Genomic DNA, 26,690 nt, shown 5'->3' on the forward strand with positions numbered 1-26,690 from the left:
ATTAGTTCATAATTTGCTCTTCCTGCCAAGGCTTGAAATAGAGAAGATAATTTTTTGTTTAATCAAGAAATATAGAAGACTGAATAAATCACATCTCTAACATAATTATCTTGTTACAGGTGATGTTGATTAATATAATTCATAGTTGTGTGGTAAATCATATTGCCCCATTCTGTCAGCAGAAATATGGCTAATCATACTTTCCACACAAGAAATGGAAGAGATGAAAGCTACTATTCTCTCCCCCTATTCACTTATTTATACATTTATTTGTAAACGTTCTGCTTGGAGCCTTCTTGTGGAGCCCAGACACCACACTGAGAAGACCAAGTCCCATGGGCTGATCACATGCACATGTTCCACCTAAAAAGCTCATATCAGAGCGCTAGTTAAGTCGGTGTCAACACCAGTGAGTGGACATAATTCAGATTATCCCAGCTCTTATTTTCAGTGGACAATGAGTGACAGAATCAATTCTACTGTGAACCCAATCCTAATACATGTTAGTAAAGAAAAGAATTTTTGAGAGGCTAGATTTTGGATCAGTTTTTAATTTTGTTGCTCAAACTAAAGTGTGATTAAATAGCAACAGAAATGAGACATGATCTTCAATCAGATGATATTTCAGGAAAGAGAGGATAAAGACATCTTTCTTTGGGGTGACAGCAGCCTTAGAAGACACGTGGGAGCTGACGATGGCAGAGGGGCGGGCTAATATCTCCCAAGCTGCTGGAACAGCATGTCCAAAGCTGAGAAGAGATGAACAAGAAATAGTGTGTCCAGAGAATTAACTGGATTGATTTTTATTTTTAATTTTTATTTATTAACCTGTGTTTGAGAATTAAAGTGTAAATATGCACACATACACACTCATTCCTATGTATACAAAGGATATCAGATCCCTCAGAACTGACATTTAGGGTGTTTATGGGATGTCTATCTTGTTACTTATGTGTTGAAATCCAAATTCAACTTATCATAATTAAGTAGTTAAGTGCTGTTTACCACTGAACCATTTCTCCAGGCATTTTTGTTAACGTTGTTGTTGCTGTTGTTGTTCCCTTGTATATCTAGGAAGATTGAGGACAAGGGTAGGGAAGGAGAAAGTGGCCAATCATAGATAATATCATAAAAGTCATAAATAAACACACCAATTAAAGTGTTCCTTACACCCCCTCATATGTGCATCATGATTATACCAAAACATTGCTAGATATTAAAAGTAACTTTCTGGGAAATACATATTAATGTACTCTACAACAGTGCCTATGGATGTCTATGGGTGTACTCTAAGCAACATCATGTGTGGAACTTAAGACCATAAGTGCATAGAAAACTATGAGATGGAACATTCAAAGTGGTTTAGATCATAGGTGTCTATAAACACACAAACTTTACAGAAACATGAAGCCTGAGGTTTCTGAGGTTTGTGGGTAATTCTACCATTGAACTCCATGTTTGTGGCGTGGGCTTGTAATTCCAGTACCATGAGAACAGACAGTCCTGGCCTCTGATACCTTTTAATGAATTAAAGAGTTACACGGATAAGTCATGTTTAGAAGACTTTAGCTTCTGTGTAACTTGGGTAAATTGCATTAATGTATTTGACAAAATTGCGTTGAGATGCTTTGAGTTCAATTTTCTGTTAAAACATAGCTAACAATTTTCATCTTGCAAAACTGTTTCCATCATTTACAGGACAAATTTCAAAAATTAGATCTTAAGAGTTCTCGACAAAGACATAGACAAGATAATGCATGTTAATTTAATTTAGCTATTTCACAATGAATATACTATCTAAAACAATAATATACTATATATATATATAAAATTTTTTCCTTAGAAAAATAAGAGTACACTTAGGCTGCTAAGTTTGAAAATTAAAGAAAAGAAAGTTTCAAAGGAAATTCTTAGCAGATTTCTTTGACTTACAACAAAACTTCAGTTTCTTTTATTTATTAAACAAACACAAGCTAAGGAAGCATAAAGTCAAACATAGCATAGAAAATGTATGATAAACAAGTAAGACAGGCCAGAAATGACCCGGAGAAAAAGGGCCAGAGTTGAATTTCCAGAGTGGCATTTATAAATGAGTGGACCTGGCACATTTTATTTAGAATTTATTTAGAATGCCCTCTAGCTTCAGTCTAGCACATCATGTTGATATGATCCAGGTAAGATGGAAGAAGTCGTATTCTAAATAAAGCAAGAATTCCCTTAAAAAAAAAAGGCCAAAATACAGCAAATAGTACTATTGTAATTTTTGCTAAGAACTGTTCAAGGCTGGGGTTCTAACTCACTGGCAGTCTTCCTTAGTTTTTGTGAGACCCTAGGTGATCCCTAATACTATGAAAGACAAAATGAGGAAAAGTGATAGGGATAACATGGGGAGGACAGCCCATGAACTTGCGCTACAGCCAGGAACTCATGGATCAGCACTTGAAGAAGTATAGGTTTGATATATTGAGGGGCTATTCCCATCAACCAGTTTCCCTGGATTTAGGAACATAACAGTGGACAAAGCAGACAAAACTCTGTCCTTGTGAACTTCTGGTAGGGTTAGGCCATCAGCAAACATGAAAATGAAGAAAGATCATACTATGATAGAGACAGAAAATCTTATATGGAAAAGAAGGGTAAGATAGGCCCTGGAAGGTTGCAGTTTTATAAGGGGTCAAGGAAAGTTTCACTGAGAAGGAAATGTTTCAGAGATATGTGGCATGAGGCTATTGAAGGAGGGGAGAGGGTTCCAGATTGCTAGAAGAGTATGTGGAAAATCTAAATTTTGAATGGGTTTGTGTCAAGAATACCACTGCATATAGCACCGTTAGAAGGAAGAGCATAACAAGAAAGGAAGAGAGGTACTGTTTCTTTACGATGCAAATAAGTCATTGACAGGTTTTGAATTTCAATCATAATGAGATGGGAAGTCACTGAAAATTGCTGTCTTGGATATGATACATAAAGAATTGCCTTTGGGGGGAAACGGGAGGTTATTGTAACAATCCAGGAAATTCTGGTTGGGATCAAAGGGTAATAAAGCAGCATAGGTAAATGATTATATATTCTAAGTAAACATGATGAATTTAGTTGAAAAGTTGGCATTAAGAAGTTTGCATGTCATTATGGAGGAATATTGTTCTTTATCAACCCATGTACAAGAATCTCTATGGCTCCTAGAAGGAAAACTGAAGGTGAAGGAAGCAGAGAGGATAGAAGGAATGGAGAATATCGTAAGCCCCTACATTATTCCTTTAGTTCAACATGGAATTAATTTCTAATTCATATATAACTAACTGCTTTGTAATAACCATGACTTGGAAAATATATCTAAGCAATTGAAAGAAGTCTTTCTCACCTGTCTGTGAGGAATGGGAGGGCCCATTCAGCTTGTGACATTACATGCAGGTGAAAACATGTTCTGTAAAGGTGTGGTGCCTTAAGTCCTTCCTGTGGCTCAGAATCACCTTGACAGACCCTATTCAGTTCAGCTTTCAAACCAGGCCTGCCATAAACACATGACTGGGTGGACAGACAGTTCTCTACCCTGATAGAAGGGTGTGGACTATCTTAAGGGGGGAGGCTAAAGTCTTTCTTGTTCATATGCCATCACTCTTTCATCTCTTTCATAAGCTTTAGATTCACTTAGAAGATGAAAGTGTTTTATGGTATTCCTGGGTAGTTTCTAGACAATTTCTGTCAGTTTCTGAAATAGCAGTTATTTCTTTAACAGTATTAAGATGATTTGGATTTATTTAAAGTTTCTTTTGCAATCAGTCACACTCACACTCAGGGTTTTTCCAAATGATATACTATTGTAATAGATTAAACACATGTGTAATACTTGACCTTTCTTCCATCTTTCTTCTACTGAATTGGAAAATTAATGCAATTAGTTAAAAAAAGTTCAATAGCCTCTTTTCAATAAATTATTTTAGTTTCATTTTGTTGTGTTATCTTTCTGAAAGATGCCATGTGTGTTAATATGAATTTATTAGCATTATCATGATTTTCACAAACTCACTAATCCATTTTTAGTGTAAGTTTCAATTTTCAATAATCATTCCCATGATTCCCTTCTACAGGGTGAAAGAGAAAAAATAAGCCAAGGAAATACATGTATAGTAAGCAGAAAAGCACACTCTCCAGTGCTTTGAGCACTCTAGCTCCAGGAATTGTGAGTATGCTGATGCTCTGCAGAAATAATTACAGCTACAGCTGTTGAGAGTAGGGTATTATTTTGATGAACACAAATGCTTAGAATGTTTTCTGACAGTGGCCGGTGTTGGAAACATGGCTATGGACTGTGTTGAGTGCATGTTGAGATGCGATGCTGTTTGTTTCAAGAAGGAAGGAAGGGTCCATGAACCCTAAAATGCAGGTGATTTCTAGAACCTGGGAAAGGTGAGGAAAGATACTATTTTCAGTGGCCTCAGAAAGAAATATGGGCTTGTCTACTTTTGATTTTAACCTTGTAAGACTCGTGCGAGTATTTTGAATTAAGTGACTAATGGATGAAATCATGTCTATTGTATTAACCGTTTAATGGATGATGTTTTGTTATGCAGTAAGAGACAACAAATATAGCATGGCAGAGTTTACTACAAGGAGAGGCCAAGGTGTAAACTAACTAGATGTGAAGTGCATTTATGCTGCTGTGCAGAAGAGCAAGACAGACAATGTTAACATAGAGAAGAGAAGAACATCCATAAGTGATATGGATGACTGTGTGGAGACCTGCCATTGTGGTATAAATTACTGAGAACTATTTTAAGATTTAAAATGAAGACTAATTTTGAGTATGAACTAAGAATATAGCAATGGGCATCAATGAGTGAAGAAGCACATTAGAGATGCCCCTCAGTAAAGGAGGTCTTCATAGTTTGATAACTGAACCATGTATACAAGCTTGCTTCCACATCTACACACAAGTGTTGTTGTTGCCTTCCAAAAGGGACCCATGCCAAATTTTATTAGTAACTAGTAAGCAGCACACCAGCCTCATGTTTCAAGATTTCTCTAGGATACTATATTTAATATTCAGTCACCCAAGACAAATTCTCAAAAAGAATTTAGACCCATCATCTAAACTTCTAGCATCTTTGAAAAGTTTGTGTGAGTTCATAACAGAATTGTGGCCTCAGCACCCTAGTTAGAATTTCATGACAAGCTTAACACCTAGCTTTCCTTCCAACTGAATTTCAAGTACAGAATCAACCTTTTAATCATTCTTTAAAATAGTTCTTATTTTCATGAAAAACGTTAATAAATAAGTTTTGATGAAGGAGTATATTGGTACCAAATTCTGTGACCTATAGAAATCTAATTTTAAGAACTACATTTTATGTGAAAGGCACAAATACTGTGACATAAAAGACTAAACAGTAACACCACAGGGTTAAAAATGATTTCTTAGGCACTTTCGTGAATGTGTCAAACAAAGTTACATGTTTATTTTATAACAACAAAAATGAGAACAAACCAACAACAGCAAAAACTGCATCTTTCTGCTCTCTTTACCATCCTGGAACTAACACTTCACAGCAGGAGTGTTGAGTAATACCTTGTTTCTCCCAGATTCAATTTATCTTGCACATGGTTCAGACATGTTGCTGTCCTTCAGCCCAAAAGACTTTCAAATGTGATGGAGGAAGGTCATTGGTTAAAAAATAAAGAAACTGCCTTGGCCCATTTTATTTGTTAGAACATAGGTGGGTGGAGTAAACAGAACAGAATGCTGGGAGGAAAAGAAAGTGAGCTCAGAGACACCATGCTCCCCTCTCCCGGGCAGATGCGATAGCTCTGCTCTCTGAGGCGAACGCGATGAAACAAGCCGCCAGGTCAGACATGCTGAATCTTTCCCGGTAAGACAGGTGCTAAACAGATTATTAGAGATGGGTTGATCGGGATATCAGAATTAGCCAGTAAGGGCTAGAGCTAATGGGCCAAGCAGTGTTTAAAAGAATACAGTGTCTGTGTAATTATTTCGAGGCATAAGCTAGCAGGCAGCCAGGGCCCCGCCGCTCCCACTACTACACAAATGTATCTAGGTTCAACTCTTTTTAGATACTCCTAAACTCCTATCTGTTATTTTACCTAAAACTCATTCATTGTTTGCCAAATTAATACTATGTGCTCTGCTAATTTGTTTTCCTTTATGGCACAAATATTATGCACTACAGAAATATTTTATAAATATTAACTGAACAATAACATGTCTACTAAAATCTTAAAAATTCTTTAAAGACTGATTTAACAGTTCAATCACATGAATGTTTCTATTTAAACTCCTTTTCAAATGTTAGTTAAGCCTCTCTAAATCATACTGTATCTCTCCATGGTTTCCTCTACCCTTATTCAAAATATTCACAACTCCACATTCTATACTTCACAGAACTTCAGTGTCCTGCTCGGATGCCTAACTAGATTATAACCACTATGACACTGAGTACCAGTAAGTACCTACTGGCAGATAATGTATTGCAAATTCTATCTCATACATAAGTTAACCATCTTTCCCAAGACCTTCTCCCTAATTTGCCGAGTCTTTATGCAGTACACAATGGGGTTTACCAATGGTGGCACCAATAAAAACATATCTGCAATAAGGATTACAATTAGGGGGCTTTTGTGCTTGGCAAAGCGATGGATGGCAGCCAGAGTGATAATGGGCACATAGAAGATGAGCACAGCACAGATGTGGGAGACGCAGGTATTTAGGGCCTTGAGCCTTTCTGCCAGAGATGCAATGCTGAGTACTGTCTTCAAGATCAGCAGGTAAGATACAACAATCAAGGCAAAGTCCAGCATGGTACAGAGAGCCACAAAGAAGCCATAGATGAAACTGACCTTGTTATCAGAGTAGGCCAGTTTCATGACATCCTGATGAAGGCAGTATGAATGAGAGAGGAGATTCTTCTGACAGTATTTCAATCGCCTTAGAGTGAAAGGAAACGGAAGCACTAAAACTGTGCTCCTGAAGGCTAACGTTAGTCCCATCTTAGCAACTCTGCTGCCAGTGAGGATAGAACTGTATCTTAAGGGATTGTGAATGGCAAGAAAGCGGTCCAAAGACATAATTAGAAGCACAGAGGATTCCATGACAGTGAACCCATGGATAAAGAACTCTTGAGCAAAGCAGGCGTTGGGTGAGATTTCCATAGCATTGAGAAAGAAGATCCTAAACATGGTAGGAAGGGAAGAGAAGGACAAGCCCATATTAGAGACAGCCAACATGGTAAGGAAATAATACATGGGCTCATGAAGGGAAGACTCTGTCTTGATGACAAAAATGATAATGTAGTTACCCGTGATGGCAATGAGGTACATGAGGAAGATGGGGATGGAGATCCACGTGTGAGCATATTCCAGTCCTGGGATCCCAATTAGAAGAAAATGCTTGACTTCGGAGTTGTTAAGAACAGACATGTGGATGTGGGGAACTAGAAGCTCGTTAATTATATCTGAAACCATGTGAGAAAACAAAACAATCATTCTTTTAGGTGATATTCAGTTTTACAGAAATGAGTTTTATATGTTGCATTAAAGCATATGCGTATTTAGCATATGCAGCTACAGCGTTCTTCCAAAGTTACTGTACGTCCTTCATGTTTATATCCCCCAGTGGAACAAAATTACAACTTTTTTAAATTGCTGGCAATTCAACTGTTTTTTTTTATCAGTTTAAAATATTTCCAGAATCCTTTGCACTGCTTTCCCCACACAACCTTAAATAATTTCCATGTTAGCTTTACAACAAATCCCTGAATTTCACAGAAGAAAATCTGAAACAATAGTCTACTAAAATGCTCATTGATCACTGAAAATAGTTTGGAAAGCAATAACTGCTAGAAAGCAAGTTTAATTAATTAATGTTTTACTCTTAAGAGGTAGGTTTTCATTATGCACATAATATACATGAATAAATACATTAGGAACTACTAAGAATAAAAATAAGAAAGTGGTCCAAGCATAATTGCCACAGCTTTAATTGTTATTAATTTATTTATTCTATCTGACTGATCTGACCCTCATTTTATATCAGTAAATTTTATCTAATCTCTTTAAATTTTTATGTTATATATATTTGTGAAGAATCAAAGACACATCTAAATTTATAACATTACAACTATTTTTAAATATTAACAATTGTTTGCACACTGGTTTCATATATATATGTGTGTGTGTATATGTATATATACACACACATATATATATATATATATATATATATATATATATATATATATAAAATAAAACAGTGAGGGAGAACCAAGGAAAGGCCAGCGCAACAAGGACGGGTTAATTAACCTTCATTTAATAATACTTCAGGACTGCTATAGAATAATTTTACAGCCCCCAAACACTAGATTAAGAGGCATTGGTATCTGGGACTGTGAGAACAAATGAGATCATCAAAGATAAAAAAAAATGAACAAAATACAAATTTGAATCTCACAGAACCTTGGGAGTTGCAAGATTTTTGAGAGTGTCATATATTAGAAACAGAGAGTTGGAAGATTAGTTTAATGGATGTTGTAGGTTCCCAGGAAGACGGAATGTTTGAGAAGAATAATACATAATCAAGCATTTCCCAGAGCACTTAGAATGTCTATAGTTTAGTTAAGAAACAAGAGCTCAAATGATTTGCATGAATATCTGGACATAAAGCTCAGCCAGTCAGCTTAACTCTATAAATCTAGGACACCCAATGTATAATCCTGTACCTTGAATATTGTACATAAGAATTTCTACTCAGAGATATTTTAGCAGTGTGATGTGGTCTCTAACACAATGCCGATAATCAGCAATAGCAGTTATTTTCACAAACATTCCAAAAAAAATGACTAGCCTTTCTTTATTACATCACATATTTGACTGATCAGATGCTGTTGTTTTCATTGACCATAAAGGTTACTTTTATTTAAAATTTTATCAAGTAAATGAGATGTTATGAGTGTCAGAATATTAATAAATAGCCTGGTGATTAATCTTTCTACTTGACCATCAGATCATCCAACACACACACACACACACACAAACACACACACTCACATGCATACATGCACACTGATACACATAAACACATGTGCACACAAGTATAAACTCACAAATCACACAATACACTTATTCACACAAATATCCCTACACACACAGACATAGGCCAAAGTTGCTTCCTCTTGTTCCATAATTATTTATCCAGATATAAGGTGCTAAACAAAGCCTTAATTTTTAGTTTTAATGGAATAATTGGCTCCTGGTCCGTACCAGAACTGGAAGCTCCCTTCTCTGAAAGATAAGAGCAAGAGCCTCTGCTTTGTCCTTGGCCTTATCTAGATCAGTATCTCCTGTTTGTTCTGGAGTACAGGCCACTGGAAACACAGGGAAGTCCAGGGGGAACCGGCCAGTGCACTTATGAAGAACATGGTGGGTTACAGGTTAACTCCTTGGTTTCCAGGTTTCAGGAGGAAATAAGGACAGGTTAACAACAACTGGATGGTTACATATATGAAAGGTAAGCAGTGGGAATTAAAATGACATTCACATAAGCTCCCTTGTCACCTAATATTTATCCTTTCTTGTTCTCCTTTCTTTATGTCATAGTGCACCTACATGTGCATTTGCTTAATGTAGACAACCTATCTCTTTCTCTCTCAGTCACACACACACACACACACACACACACACACACACTATAGAGCAGGATCCATATATGAGGGAGAATATGGGGTTTTCTTCTTTCTGAGACCGTATGACCTCACTTAATATAGATCCTAAGTTCGTAGTTTTCCTATAAATTATGTGGCTTCATCTTTCTTCAGAGTTGTGTAATATTCCATTTTACATATGTGCCACATATTCTTTTTATTTATTTTTTTAATGTGAAAGCATTGGCTGAACCATACCCTCATCCACATTTTGGTGATTTTTCATGTAAATTCCAAAGTAACTGCTGCATAGTCATGATACATACTGATTTCCTGATATCTTGAAATACTATAAAATGACAACTATTTTAAATAAATTTTGTTTTATAACCTGTTTTTGGGCATGTTGGTATTACCGATGAGATGCATCGTTTATCATTTTTATTCTCTTGTCTTTGGTTGTTTTGCCCTTTCATTCTCTCTCCCTCCTTCCCTCCCTACCTCTCTCCCTCTGGACAGGGTCTCACTCTGCACCCAGGTTGGCCTTGTACTCATGACCTCCCTGCTTTGGTTGCTGAGTGTAGGGATTATACGTGTGTTCCAGCTTCAGCTGCCTCTTTTATGCTCCTTCAATATTTCAGATTTTTTATTTTTTTATTGATTTTATTGAACTACATAGTTTTCTCTTCTCCCCTCCCTTCTTTTCTCCTCCCCTTCAACCCTCTCCCATGGTCCCCATACTCCCAATTTACTCAGATCTTGTCTTTTTATACTTCCCATGTAGATTAGGTCCATATAGGTTTCTCTTAGGGTCCTCATTGTTGTCTAGGTTCTCTGGGATTGTGATTTGTAGGATAAAGAAAAAGGACTACATTATTAGTAAGAGTTATAAAAGATGTAAAGAATATGACATTTAAAAAATACCTGGAATTTTCATTAACTGATCCAAAATTCCTGTTATAAACTAAAAGGTTTTGTGGGTTTTTAATATTTTGTATTTCAAGTTACGATATAGTCAAGTGTACCTAATGATCTAGAAATAGTTTTCAAATAATCAAAAGTATTCTTATGTTAGTAGCAAAAGATCATGTGTTTGTATCTGTGTGAGATATACATATACATGGTTCCATATTTGAACAAGATGAGAAGCTAACTAAAGATGATTAGGTCTCTCAAATAATTTTGTTTCCCATTCTACCTTTATTTATGATTATTCACTGCTATACGAAGTCAAAATATAACTAAGATAATTCAATACTTTGAAAAATTATACATAAATTAGAAAAAAATAGTTGTCAACAAATTTTAATGTTTTGCTATTTAAGCTAAACTTGCAAATAATTTTTGTTCTAAAGATCAATTTTGACAAGGTTATTTTTTAATGATTAAATATTCCTGGTTTTATGCCCCAAAGCAGTTTGCTGGAGTTATTATTGTTGGATATCTGAACATGAATGACACTCCTGGCTTACCTGGAGCAAAACCTTTTGCGCCTCTTCCTAGGCTACAATTCTCAATTGTTACTTAGTAGCTCCAAATATTCTCTAGTTACATCACAATACTTAGTTTCAACTTTTAATTTGTGTTTTGTCTTAAAGAATCAGACAGGTCATATTTACTACTGTATCTCCAATGATTGGCTAAAATCATAATCAGATTGAGAAAGAGACACATATGCAGAAAAGATCTAATTCTTCACAAATTGTGGTGGGGATTAAACTGACAGTCTTTTGGGTGATGGATTTACCACCGACTATATTCTCAGACCTTAGTATTCTAAGGCTTCACTACAGTGTATGCTCAGGATGACCTTGATTTCACTGTGTAGCTCAGGTCAGCCTCTAACTGTTATATCCTAATTTCTGAGTCTCTAATTCTACATCCTTATAGTAGGCCTGAACCACCACACTCATATTAGAAAATCCATACTGGTACAACTGAGAGACAGATTGATTAATCTTAAACTCAATGAATTTGCTCCTAAAAATAATTCACATTCTATTATACTATAGAGAAATGATATTGCCATAAAATAATCAAAAAAGAATGTTTATGCCTCTCTCTTTTTTTTTTTCGAGACAGGGTTTCTCTGTAGCTTTGGAGCCTGTCCTGGAACTAGCTCTTGTAGACCAGGCTGGGCTTGAACTCACAGAGACCTGCCTGCCTCTGCCTCCTTCAGCAAATCCTACCGGCCTGCATCACCACAACCGGCACCTCTCTTAATCTTTTATCTGAGTTCAGAAATTCAAATCCTTATCAAGTAGACTATTTTTTCACTAAAAGAGTAAATAGACTTAAAAAATATTTTCCTCTCAGTCTTTTTATAGATTCCATACATTTCCTATCAAGCTTACAATATTAATTCTTTTAGAATTTGTCCAAGGAATTCTAAAACTGAATTTATAAAAGTATATCAGTGAATAAACAATAATAACAAATAGATACTGGGTTTATGTGATGACATTTATTTATTTTTTATTATTAATTAATTTATTTTTAAATGATATTTTCTCATTTTACATGCCTATCCCAGTCCCACTCCCTCCTCTCCTCCCACTCCTCCTACCTTCCCCACCCTGCTCCACCCCCATCCACTCCTCAGAGAGGGTAAGGCTTTCCGTGGGTAGTCAAAGTCTAGCACATCACTTTGAGGCAAGACCAATGCCCTCTCCTCTACATTTAGGCCAAGCAAGGTATCCCTCCAAAGACAATGGGATCCAAAGCCAGTTCAAGCACTAGGGATAAATCCTGGTCTCACTCCCCCACAGTCTGCTCCAACCACACATCTGTCATCCACATTCAGAGGGCCCGGTTTGGTCCTATGCAGGTTTGCCCACTGCCAGTCCAGCTAAAATTTCTGTGTTTCCTTAATAAATCAATGAAGAAAACAAGCAGAAAACTTCAAACATTATTAAATACTATAAAGTTTAACACACTGAGAAATATCACAACATGATACAAAATAGACTGACTAGTCAAATAACACTGGGAAGACAATGACAATCTAAGACTAGTAAGTGTAGGTTTGATATTTCCTCACAAGGACCCAAAATATCTTGAGATAACTAAAATTTATTTAGATTATGAACATAAACTGAGCTGGGTGGTGGTGGCACATGTCTTTCATCCCAGCACTTGGGAGGCAGAGGAAGGTGGATCTCTGTGAGTTCAAGGCCAACCTGGTCTACAGTGCGAGTTCCAGGATTCAGTGTGAGCATCTGAAAGAGGAGGAGTTTATCATTACTCCTGTTCTACAGTAAGAAGTTATAGCTTTAAAAATTGATCTAAAAAACTTTTCAAATACCTATATTTCTAAAGTATTTAGTCTTTGAATCTAAGCCCAGAATTCATAAATCCAAAGTATGCAACTTTACACACTATATTGGACTTTCAATAATTATGTCTCCTTCTAAAATTAAGATTTCAATTTCTAAGAGTCTAATGATATATAATGAGATATAATATCAGATACATGTTTGTGAGAACTTATTTAGAGAATTACTGAAGTATTAAAAGTAGCAACTAGTAACATAAATTTTGATTATATATTTGCCATACAGTATTAACTAAATGTTGTTCACTAAATTAAATGTTATGGGTTAGGGATTACCTAAAGGTAAAGTCTTGATATCAAAGTTTTCACAGCCTTGTGGAAAGAGCATTAAATTAATAATTAAATTTACTGATGGAATGTGGAAACTTTAAGAACACATAAATGAGTAACAAACGACTAACTCTGATGGAACACGAGCCTGCTGAAATAGCTAACGCACTTGAGTGTGTTGCTTAAAGGTAACTAATACAAATAATTTCAGCCATGAGTGATGGACTATTGCTTGGCAGTGGCTGTCTGAAAAGATAGATACGGTGTGCTAAGCAAATCAGAGTCCCTCTCCACCAGTGCTTCTGCAGCGCTGTGGAGGACTCCAGAAAACTCAGACACCAGAGATTAGGACTGATGCTCTTTACTTTCCAAGGAATCAGGTGGCTCAGGTCAGACTATCTGTTGTTTTCCTGTGTTCAGACGTGGATTATTCTAGGTGGAAATAAAGTTTCCTAATTCCATAAGTGGAAGAAGATTTTAGAAAATTCTAATGTCTTCCCAACACCACACCAAAGGCTGTTTTGTTACAAAAAAATATCCTTAGTTAAGGTGATCTCAAGATGCCAGAATTAAGCAGGACTACAGTCACTGTGTAACACTGCCGAGTCTAGAGCAGTGGGGGACAGAAATAGTCAGGCAGAAGGCATCAAACACTTTCAAACACAGGCGAGTGTCTTGAAGCAGAGTCTAGGCATGCAGCAGCAATGAAAGGCAGTATGTAACTTGATACATTATACTAAAGGGAAATATGTAAGCAATTTAAATAGGAAAGGCATCGTCTTTGCTAAGAAAATTAAATGGGTTAACAAATGAAGAGTGCCCGTGCAAGGAAGCAGGACTCTGATTTGAACTGAAAACAGCATTCAAGCCTTTTCTAGACTTTTTAATTATGTGTGTCTATGTCTGTGTCTTTGTACATATGAGTGACTTTTCCTCTAACCAGCAGGAGTGGGGGAAAAAACTTCCTCACTCCCTGGAGAATGCGAACCTCAGTGAGGACAAAGAAGGGCTTACTTAGTAAAACACAAAATATAAACATTGCCATTTGTTCTGCTCTGACTGTTCCTGCTTTACAGTGAGATAGCAATTCTACCGAAAGGATTTTGAGTAGTCTTCAATCACATTGTGTGTGTGTGTGTGTGTGTGCAAGCATACACGCATATGTGCCATGGTATTGACCCAGGTAAGAGAGCAATTTACGGGAGTCAGTTCTCTCCTCCCCAGGATTGGTTCAGGGGATCAAATCCAGGTCTTCAGACTAAAAGCAAGTGTGTCTACTCATGGTGCCACCTCAGGGGTTAGGAAAATATCATTCTGCACATGAGAGTCCATATAAGTGTTTCAAACATCATCATTTTACACATTTGCTCACAAATTGACTTTGAAATGTGCTTTTTAAAACTCTTATAAACTCAAGGTTATATGGACTTTCTCCTGTAACTCAGTTGGGATTTGCTTATTAATCATAATACCTGGAGATAACACTTAACCAATTATCTTCCCTTTTAACCTTAATTCATGTACTAGAAAACTGTCTCCTTCTTTCCCACATTTCTCTGAGGCTCCTCACACTATAGTCCCTTGAACTCTTGATTCGGAGTAGCCGGTATATAGCCCGTCGAATAACCTTGGTCTTCAAGCTGTAAATGATTGGATTCAGCACAGGAGGCAAGAGTAGATACATATTGGCCAAAACACTACAGATCACTCTGGGGGTAGAACTGAAGAGACGGTGTGCCAAAGACAGTGTGATCATTGGCACATAAAAAATGGTCACAGCACAGATGTGGCAGACACATGTGCTGAGAGCTTTCTGTTGCTTTTTGGGGGCCACAATGCTCAGAACAGTACGAAGGATCAAGATGTAGGAGAAAAGAATGAACAATAAATCAGTACCATTCAGGTAGAGCTGAAGAAACATTCCCCAAAAACTGCTGATCCAGGGGTTGGTGTATGTGAATTTGATCACATCTGGATGGAAACAAAATGGGTGGGAAAGCTCTTGGCCTCCCTGGAAGGACACACTGTTCACAACTATAATAGAGGGAAACATGAAAACCACTTGTCTTATACAGATGATCAGTCCAATCACCAAGCTCATCGTGTCTGTGAGGAAAGTAGCATACTTCAGAGGGCTACAGATGGCTAGGTAGCGGTCAAAGGCCATAGCCACCAACACTGACGACTCCAGGAATGAGAAGCTATGCACAAAGAACATTTGAATGAGGCAAGTTTTAATGCTGATCTCCCGGGCATGAAACCAAAGAACGCCAAGGACAGTGGGAAGCGTTGTGATGGTCAGACCCAGGTCAACAACAGAGAGCATGGAGAGAAAATAGTACATGGGCTTGTGGAGACTCCGTTCAATGATAATAGCAAACAAGATAATACTGTTTCCCAAGAGTGCAATGGTGTAGAGACCACAAACAGGAATGGAGATCCAGACATGAGCAAGTTCCAGTCCAGGAAATGCAGTAAGAAGAAAACTGGAAGAGGAGGATGTAGTGTTATTGAAGATCAGCATGACGAGTTGAAATATACTCTGAAAAGAAAAGCAATACCATTGTATGTCATCAGATTCTTCTTGCAATTCCCCAAGCATTTATATATCTTTCTCAAATAACACAACTATATTCTGCATTTAGAATTCCCCAAATCTCCATAATATGAATTAAAACCTCTAATCCAATTTCTACAGCACCTTGAACCATTCTTGCTAGAGTCTGGCCTTATTTTCCTCCCTCTGCTCCCTCTAGCTATAACTGTCACTCGAATTTTAGACTCCAAATATCTTCAAAAGCTCATGTGTTGAATTCTTGGTCCCAAGAACACACTGTTTATAGTCGAGCTTTTGAAAATTGATTGACTCATAAAATGTCTGAAGTCATGAGTGTATTAATCCACTTGGATCAATAAGATATAAAGAAGTTTAGGAAAATTTAGGTAATAAGATCTACTTGAAGGAAGGTAGTCACGAAGGATATGCCATGGAGGGATGCAGCTTGATTCCTGCCTCTTCCTGTCTTTCTCTGTCCCATCGTTGATATCAAATGAGCCATTTTTCTTCATCTTGGGCTTGTGTACTGCCTTGCCACAGATATAAGCAAACAAGTCAAGTATCATTGAAGGCGTCATAAGACTAAATAAATCTTTCCCCTGCATAAATTATTTATCTTAGGTTCATTCTCACCTTATTTTCAAGATTAATCCTACCTTGAAATAAAATCTTATAGACATCTATCATGTAATGTAGACTATGAAATAGCAATAGCCATAGTTGTAACCTGATAGGACTTTGTGTTGAGTCGTTAAGCTGCCGCTGAGGTTTTCTAGAGATAGCACTCGAATAGGAGTGAAGCACCTCAGTGCCACACTGCTTTGGTGATACAGCATGATGCCTCTGAAAGTGTATGTTTTGAGATGTTGCCGAGCAGTTGAATCATTGGTCGCCCTTTCCTCTACTCTCCTAGTCTATTGCTAGTATCATCGACTCTTTGTTTCAGTTCCTACAACTGAAAGAATTCCAGTAAGTCTTCCTTTGCCCACCTCTCCTATTTGTAAGCTGTCCCCACTGCTCTCCACTTCTGTTTCTGTGTGTGACTTTCCAGCCCCACTAAACCACCCAGCCTCTGTTCTCTCCTCCTTAGTACACCTTTGCACTGTTGTTTCTATGTCTTTCCTTTAAGATCCAGCGTGTGACTTTAAACTCACTTACTGCAAGTATACTGTTTTAAAGAGCCCTGTCAAGACTTGAACATTATTCTAGAAGCATTCTCATTTTCTCTACATGGACAACTAACCAGAAAAAAAGATTAGTGCTTTCTAGTTGCATGCACAAGTCTATATCTGACCAACCATACTAGAGGTAACATTGGCCCATACAAGGGACAGGAAACAATGACTTGGTTATGATCCACACTATTCTATTCTTTAGTAATCCAAAGGCTTAAATCACTGCCTCCAGCACTAACAGCGACAGACCCCAACCTCCGTGGTTCTCAGACACTACATAAAATTTCATTTGTCAATACTCTATATTTATTTTACAATCCACAACATACTTAGACAACATCAGAGCATGCTAAACTGAAAATTCTCCTTTGCTACTAAAAACTGTACCACAATGCTTGGGCATTGGATTAATTTTTTAATTATAAGGCAGAAATGAAACTGAAAATTGGTATACGCAAGTGCCATTCTTTCAATCTGGAGTGTTTTTTGATACTTATGGCAGGTGTGTCTTACATCTTTCAGTGCTAGCTAGTGATACACAATATGGAACAACAGAAAGCTTTGATTAATAATATCAATTGCAGAATAATTATGCTTCTAGCTCATTTTCTCTTTCTTTATTGTCTCCCTGTACTCTGTCTCTTTGTCTCGATTTTTATGAGTATTTAACACTATCCCTCTGTTTCTTCAACCACATTTTCCATCTTCCAAGATTTTCGTGAGTTTTCTTTGATCTCCCTCCTCCCATCTCTAACTCTTTCATTTTTTCCCTTCAATCCTTCCCCATATGCACACTCCACTTACCTGGTCACATCTCTTGAGTCTCTTCACATAGCAGAGATAAACCAGTTGCCAAGGAGGAGACTATATAGGGAGTCTCATAGAGTCACCAGACAGCAGTAATCTTGATTACTGAAGTACACTAGATGAAAACAAGAGTGATGAGATCAATATGAAATGTTCCCCCCAAAGCCCTCAGGCATAACTTAACACACAGCTTTCGGGCTCAAACAAACCCCATCTATCAAAGCTGAGAGCAAAGGCCTAGCCCTGGAGGCTGACTGTAATAAGTGTCTACGGAAACAACCTGCCTGTGTCAGATAACTGCATCTATTTCTCTTCACCCAGCTCTGGCTACAGATTATCAGCCAAAGAAGCACCCTAAATGTCAGAGATTAATTAGGACTCTCTTCTATGATGCTAATACACCTTTTGTCTAACAGGTTCTAATGTCTCACCAACATTTCCCTGATCCTTCCTCTAATACTGGAACACTTCCTGAGAATCCATAATACTCCACTCATGCCCAATTTCTACTAAGTTTATAACTATAAGCAACTTAATATTTGATGAGTACAGAAACTATACTATACTTTTATATACATTGTTATATGCATTTGTCATTAACCTAGTGGGTTCGGAGGTATTCTTCATTTTGTCACATCTGAGGGAATTAAAGACCACAGAAGGTTTGAGTAACTTTATGTAAAAGCTAGCAATTTACAGAGCAGGAATTTAAGTGCATACCCTATTACAAGGTTCTGGAGCTTACTCAATCAGCTTTGACACCCTCTTCATTAAACTGTTTTATCCACATCAAGTAAAGTTTCAATGCTTCATTCTCAATTGACCCATTCTTTAGATCTCCTGATTCCAGTTGCAAGAACACATTCAATTTAAGTCTTATTTTGACAAGGATTCAACTTTCTATAGCTGGCAATAAATTAATAATCTTTACAATAACTAATTTTCCCTGGATTTTGCTTCTTTTAAACATTTTCATAGTTTCTTGCATGATAAATGCATAATAAAAAGTTGTATCACAATAAGTACCTAGAGATGAGTAATTTCACATATTGCGCATTAGGAAAAGTCCCAATTTGTGTGCAAATACATGATTCCCCACAAATGCTGAGATTTCAAACAAGACTTAAAATGTTGATTCCAGAAAAGAAAGGAAATATATTTTTAAAAAAAATCTGTCTCATCTGTCTGAATAAAGTAGCAGCTTTTTATATGCAAGCTACAATTTGATTGATGAAGGAATCAGGGAAACAGCACCTTTCACAATAGCCCAAATAATATGAACTGTCTTGTTTATATTATACCCTAAAAAAACAAATGAAAGACTTGTATGAAAAAATTCCAGCCTTTGAAGAAAAGAGTTAAAAAGGATATCAGAAGATGGGAGGATCTCCCATGCTCGTGGATCAGTAGGACTACCCTAATAAAATCAGCACTTGGGAGGCAGAGGCAGAAGGATCTCTGTGAGTTCAAGGCCAGCCTGATCTACAGAATGAATTCCAGGACAGGCTCCAAAGCTACACAGAGAAACCTTGCCTCAAAAAACAAAAACAAAAATAAAACCCCACAAAAATATCCTTTCTACCTAAAACAATCTACAAATTCAATACAATTACATCAAAATTCTAACAGAATTTATTCACAGATCTTGGAAGGATAATTCTCAGCTTCACATAGAAATTCAGAAAACACAGGATAGCCAAACAAACCTGAATAACCAAAGACCTGAGGAAGATATCATCATCCCCAAACTGAGACTGCTCTGAGGAATTATAGTAATAAAAAGGGTTTGGCAGCGGCATAAGAACAAACACATAAAAGTGTGGAAATGCAGCTTCTAGCTCAGTGTATGCACTGTCCTTTGCTCATGCAATTTCTTTTAAACATTTTGTCTCTTGGTTATAACTCCTGCCACACCACAAGCTTTATAGTATCCATGGAAACAGATAAATGAAGACACGAGAAAACAAAGAGCCACATTCACCACTGAATGCAGCGTGGTTATAATGGACTGACGCCAGCTCAAATGTGGAATAGGTTTGACTGCATGGAAAAGACAGAGAGGGTGGAAACTACTCTCTTAATATTCCACACCACAGTAGGATGGTTATAACTTAAAATAATATTTTATCTGCTTTGTGAAAATCTGGAAGAGAGACAACTTAAAGCCTTCATACCAATTGTAAAGGGTTGCTGCTTCCAGCCCTTACCTAATCAGCATACACTAGGGCATGTGTTGAAGTAGCCCATTAAATCCCATTAGTGTGCCAATGAAGACATATTAATCAGATTCTGAAAACTGTTATAAAGAAAAGATAACTAAATTGGAGATGTTAATCTATTATTTGACTTTCTTCAGAATCGTGTATGGAGCCTCCTGGGAACGTCTAATTGCCGTACCTAGTTTACCGTACCAAGGGCACCTAGCGGCAGTGTTCCCTGTGTTCTTAGTTCCTATAGACAAGCAGGAGCCATGTGCACATATACTTGACTGGACAATGATCAAGCAGTGGTCAGAGCCAGGTAAGATGCGAGGACCAGGTAGATCAAGCACAATGGGCAGAGACTGTTGAAAAGTGAGATGGAAGGAAGAGAAAGAACAGGGAACACAGAAAGGAGTGGGGAGGCAGGCGCATCGTAGTAAAGGAATGCAAATCAAAGATCAGAGACATTTAGATGACGGGTTTGGAGGAAGAAACACAAATTAAAGATCATGGGAGCTAAATGATAAATCTGCAACTCGTTTGCAAGCAATCTTTTTTTCCCAGGGGAAAACATCAAAAACTAGATATGGACTAGATATGGGGTAGAGTTCCTCTGTGGGCCACACGGAGACACTATATACTTTATTTTCTCACACTGTCTTTAAATTTGGCTGATATAAATACCCCCTTTTATTTTAAAAGGACATTTTTATTTATTCTTTGAAGATTTCATATATACTGTATCTTCATCATTTACATCCCAAATCCCTTTCCTATTCCCTCTGGGACCCTTAAATCTTTCCTTCTTTGCCTTCATATCTTTCTTTTTTTCTTTTTTTTATTATTTTTATTGAGCTCTACATTTTTCTCTTCTCCCCTCCAATTATTACATGTACTCACCCATAAGTGGTTTTTAAACATAAAGCAAAGAAAACCAGCCCACAAACCACAATCCCAGAGAACCTAGACAACAACGAGGACCCTAAGAGAGACATACACAGATCTAACCTATATGGGAAGTAGAAAAAGACAAGATCTGAGTAAATTGGGAGCATAGGGACCTTGGAAGAGGGTTTATATAAATACTTCTAGAGTATTTTTAAAGGAGATTTTTAATTTTTTTTTAATTTGACCCCAGTTCTGCCTTTTTATAGAGACCCCATGCTTTGCATTCCCTTCCCACTTGTATAAGGGCTGTGCCTACTTTGCAGCATATAAAATCAGTCCTGCTATTACAAACCATCACAGAAGCAACTAAAAATGGGCAAAACAGAGATGTTTTTAAATCATGGGGTTAACAGGTGGTGAGCTCATAGGCAGAATGATCATCCAGTTTCCTGCAGCTCTGGCTACATCACACTAGGCTCTGTTTTCTTCAGCCATGTGTTTTCTCCTTGGCGAAAACTTCCAGATGCTGAGATCTACATCCAGTGCTGTTTCTTCCTGTCTCTAATGCCTTCAGAATCAAGGAAATCACAAACAATTATCAAGAGAAAAAAAGCCTGATGTAGATCAAGCAGTTGCATCGGCACCTTTTCTAAATGGTTGGATTTAATTTGACATATTGGGGAGGGATTTGGGTTCCATGTTTTAATGGCTGCCCATGTGATGCTAATGTTGATGAGATTCACAAGTACTAATTGTGTATTTTAAATATTTAAGTATATATATAGAATACTAATTATATATATTTATAATATATATATATATATATAGTCAAAGAACATGAGTGCTCTATATATCTAGTTCATGAGTGTATGTCAATGCAAACAAAGTCAAAGCTCTGAAATTCTGAAGCTCATTCCGTTATATCATAGTCTGATTATGCTGTCCTTGGGATTTTTTTGCTTTCTTAACCCTGATTTTATTTTTCTAAAAACTTTTACTGTAGCATTTAGAATTTTATAGATGTTTTATACAGCAGTTTTAAGTTAATCCTAAGAACAACATAAATATGTTCCATTTACTTCTGTAGTATTATTAAAATGTGTATTTGCCTCCAATATAGCAACCCAAATGTAAAGATTTATGAAGTAGTGACATTTTATGTTTTTAAAACTTGTCAGTGTACCTGGGGTATAGGTCAGTAATAAAACATGTTTTTAAGATGCATAATGCTTGCATTCAGTGGCCAGCTAGAGGAAACAAGGCAGGCAGACAGGAAGGAAGGAAGGAAGGAAGGAAGGAAGGAAGGAAGGAAGGAGAAAGAAGATAGCAGAGAAGAAAGTAAAAATAATTCAATTAATAAACATTCACTTGGGATATAATAGATTCTTTTCTCAACTGATAAGTTACTAACATAATTTTTTTACTATATTTTGGAAATCCTCATGTCTTGAGATATACATTTTTATACATTTCCAATGGGATACTTTGTTGATTGATGTAACTTCATATTGCAAAGAGAAACAGAAAATTAGAGGGTCTTCTTTTTGTTATTATCAATATTATACAAAATATATCTGCACAATTGTGTCATGTTTCTTCCTTTAAGCTACTACAATAGCCACATCACTCATAAATTTCTTAATATTGATGGCTTTACTCAAAAGACAAAGTTTGCAATTAAATGAAATAGTCTTTATTTTGCATTGTATAGGTCTTAATGACTAAATTTGTTATGAGTAGAATGGTTTAAATTTTGGCACTTTCCTTTATTATTATTATTTTTTTATTGAGCTCTACATTTTTCTCTGCTCCCCTCCCTACCTCTCCCCTCTCTCCCCTTCAACCCTCTCCTAAGGTTCCCATGCTCCCAATTTACTCAGGAGATCTTGTCTTTTTCTACTTCCCATGTAGATTAGATCCATGTATGTCTCTCTTGGTGTCCTCATTGTTGTCTAAGTTCTCTCAGAGTGTGATTTGTGGGCTGGCTTTCTTTGCTTTATGTTTAAAAACCACTTTTGAGTGATTAAATGTGATAATTGTCTTTCTGGGTGACCTCACTCAAAATGATGTTTTCTAGCTCCATTTCCCTGAAAAATTCAAGATGTCGTTATTTTTTTTCTGCTGTGTGGTACTTCATTGTGTAAATGTACCACATTTTCCTCATCCATTCTTTAGTTGAAGGGCATTTAGGATGTTTCCAGTTTCTGGCTATGACAAAAAATGCTGCTATGAACATAGTTGAACCCATGTCTTTGTGGCACAATTGAGCATCCTTTGGATATATACCCAAAGTGGTATTATTGGGTCTTGAGAAAGGTTGTTTCCTAATTTTCTGAGAAATCGAAATGTTGGCACTTTTCAATTTCAACCCATGTAAGGTTATAACCCAATGCCTATTACCCCTACAGGTACATTTTCATACTTATAGGCACTATTGCCCTCTGCTTCATTCTATTGTTATCAGTGATACTCTTCTTAAAAGGCCCTGGAAAACAGCCATTGTATCAACGATAAAATCTAGGAATGAGTGAATAAATAATATAGCTAAATCATTGTGGAACTAAAAGACAGAAAGATTAAATTCCTTTATTAGTATATGATAGTCTGCCACTCTCTATTATGGAAATTCTGGTAATATGACAATTTGAATTCAAATCAGAAATAGATATATTGACCAAAGAAAAACCCCGACCATATATTATCTAATAGTTTCTTTCTTCTTTTCTTCCAGAAGAGACATTGCAAATATTAACTACTAGCTTCCTATTTTCATGGCATAGATATTGATATAATATACTTGAAAATTTGTATGAATTGAAGATACTAAAGGGGAGAAAAAATGGTGTGATTTTTGTGCCAGCAAAGTGTGTAATAGTTGAATGATTCTACCTTGAAAGCAAAGATGGTCTAAGACTCTGGGAAACCTTTAATGAAATTTCTACTTGTAAGGAATATAACTCACTTATAAAAACACTAATATTAACTGCAGAATAGAGAACTCACTTGAGGAAAACCTTAGTGGATATAAGTGATCAGTAAGAGAACCTTAAAGAAAAATTCCACTCAGCTGCCTAGTCCTCAGAAAGACAGAAGGTTGCAATGATTATATGTTTTATAAATTTTTTTGCAAATAGGTTTATTTTAGGTTTCAAGAATGGTACCTATATTATGGTGTTAAATAAAATGCAGGTGGCATATTCCTGTATGTTTTACACATGGTTGCATATGGGCTGGTAAATTTTATGCTATGTGCTTTGCTATATTAAAATAAGGTGAAGGAAACTTCCATTTACTTTTTAAATTTGTAACAGGAAATGTTAATTTGAAAATTTTTTATCCAACAAAAAGTTATTGTCCACAGAGTTCATTGTGAATACACTGGAGACAATGTGAGGCAGATCAAATATGAATATATGTTTTGACTGTTTGTATGTATATACTCATATAGGCATACATATGAATATATGCTTGGACTGTTTGTATGTATATACTCATATAGGCACACATATGAATATATGCTTGGACTGTTTGTATGTATATACTCATATAGGCATACATATGAATATATACTTGGACTGTTTGTATGTATATACTCATATAGGCACACATATGAATATATGCTTGGGCTGTTTGTATATATATATGCATATGAATATGTGTGTATGAGTTTGTATGGAGGTAGGCTTGTGAAATTAAATGTCAGTGTGGAACTAAGTGTTTAGTAGTTTTAAATTATTATTTTTAGCTCATTTCTCTAGGTTAACAAGAAGTTGCATGTTTGCTTTTCTTTTAAACCTTGATAATTGTCAAAAGAAGAGATATTTAAGTTCTTTAATGTGCAAATATGGAATATTTAGTCTCATTTTCATTTTCCAGGTGAACAAATAAGCCCAGGAACAGGCACCTTACCACATAGAAACTTCGGAGGGGAGATAAAGGCAATGTAATATAAAAGATGTGCAGACGTTTTTAAGCATATTCTTTCATCTATTGTTTTATTTATGCAACCATAAAGCTATTTGATTCATGTGAGACTATATTTCAATTTTGGAGTGTGAACTAGTGAAAGAGTTAGCTTACTTAGTGGTGAGAACACTATGAAAAACTTGAATGGATCACATGCCAGTCGCCCAGTTTTCATTCTGACAGGCATCCCAGGGATGTCAGACAAGAACCCACAGATGGCCTTTCCCCTGGGATTTCTCTACATACTCACCATCCTGGAAAATGGTACCATCCTAGCGGTTGTCAAGGTGGAGCAGAGCCTCCATGACCTATGTAGTACTTCCTCTGCATCTCGGCTCTGACTGATGTTAGTCTCTCCATGTCTACTTTGCCCTCTATGATCAGCATCTTCTGGTTCAATGCCCCTGAGATTCCCTTTGATGCATGTGTAACACAGATGTTCTTCATTCATGGATTTGGAGTAGTAGGATCTGGAGTCCTAGTGTTTATGGCCTTCGGCAGATTTGTGGCCATCTGAGAACCTCTGCATTATGTGTCAATCCTCACTCATGGTGTTAGTGGAAAGATTGGACTAGTTGCCTTTGCTCGGGCAGTCTGTGTGGTCTTCCTGTGCCTTTTCTGACTATCATTCTGTCATTCCAATGTCTTATCATTCATACTGTCTGCACCAGGTTATAATGCACCTAGCCTGTGCCAGCACCATGTCCACAGCCTCTACGGCCTTATCGTCCTCATGTCAGGGCTCGATGCTTCCATCGTTCTCTTCCTGAAGACAGTGCTGGGCATTGCCTCAGAGCCCAGAGGCTCAAAGCCCTCAACACCAGTCTCTCTCTCATCTGTGCTGAGCTTCTCTTTTATATTCCTCTCATCGGTACCACCATGATCTACAGATTTGGGAAACACTTACCATCAATTGTGCACATGCTCATAGCCAATATCTACCTTCTCCCTGCTGTGCTAAGCCCCATTATCTACAGTGTGAAGGACAAGCAAATAAGACCTCAGGTCATGAGAATGTTTCCGGGGAGAAAGAGCAGAGCCTAGTCAAATGGAATCATAAGTAAAATAAAAATTAAGTTAACACTAGAGTAATTCATATTTCCACTTTCAGCAGCTATGATACAATCAAATTTTAAAATCTGATTAGAATATAGTGTAGGAGTGAACAAGGCTATAGGCAAAGATAAAACACATCATTTTTGTCAGGGTTGTATTCAATTTAGAAAGCATGTATTTATATATCTGCCATCATAAATTAAATTTAATTTGGTGATATTATACTTTTGTCTACAAAAGTGGGGATAAGCAACAATCATTATTGTTTACAGATAACCCTGATGAGTGTTTTCTTTGTCCTTTCTGTTGGGTCTTTGAATATTTATTCTTTCAATGTTAAGCAATATTTGATGTATTAGTTAAGCAATAGTTGCATCAAGAATGATTTAATAATTCCCACAATGCTACTGAATAACTAGATTATAAAACATTATATTTAAATAGAGAAAAAACTGCTATAATATCGTAACACAACAATTCAATTACCTTTATGTATAGGTATTTATGTTTCCAAAGGGTTCTGAGATAAAATTAAATCAGACACATTGTTCCTAGTACATACCTTTTCTTTAAAAATATATAATTTTCCTTTACATATTTAATACAATCATACAGAATTCTTTCAACCTAGCAAGACTGCTGACAATATTACTGTGTACTGAGGTTTTGATAAAAGTTGACAGAATAAAGTGTAAGTCTAGTGGAGATACTGGATGTAAGTGAAGGGTTTGAAATGCAGAGATGGCATTTTCAGAAGAACATGTCACATGCTCTTGTGTTTATGCTAAT

At 36.6% G+C, this 26,690-nt stretch overlaps 2 protein-coding genes and 1 pseudogene across 2 annotated transcripts; 1 reads left to right on the forward strand and 2 right to left on the reverse strand.

The window, feature by feature from the left end:
* Positions 1 to 6,489: 6,489 nt before the first annotated feature.
* Positions 6,490 to 7,428, reverse strand: LOC121458103 (olfactory receptor 51A7). The gene has a single exon (XM_041667228.1). The coding sequence runs from the start codon at positions 7,426 to 7,428 to the stop codon at positions 6,490 to 6,492; it is 939 nt and encodes a 312-aa protein (XP_041523162.1).
* A 7,339-nt stretch (positions 7,429 to 14,767) lies between these two features.
* LOC121457469 (olfactory receptor 51T1) lies at positions 14,768 to 15,778 on the reverse strand. Its single transcript, XM_041666156.1, has one exon. The coding sequence runs from the start codon at positions 15,773 to 15,775 to the stop codon at positions 14,768 to 14,770; it is 1,008 nt and encodes a 335-aa protein (XP_041522090.1). The 5' UTR covers positions 15,776 to 15,778.
* A 9,377-nt stretch (positions 15,779 to 25,155) lies between these two features.
* On the forward strand, positions 25,156 to 25,889 carry LOC121457423 (annotated as a pseudogene).
* The last annotated feature ends 801 nt before the right edge of the window (positions 25,890 to 26,690 follow it).

Source organism: Microtus oregoni, unplaced genomic scaffold (assembly GCF_018167655.1).
Source record: "Microtus oregoni isolate MIOR12 unplaced genomic scaffold, Mior012 000016F_ref0000370, whole genome shotgun sequence".
In the NCBI taxonomy this organism is placed as follows: Eukaryota; Metazoa; Chordata; class Mammalia; order Rodentia; family Cricetidae; genus Microtus; species Microtus oregoni.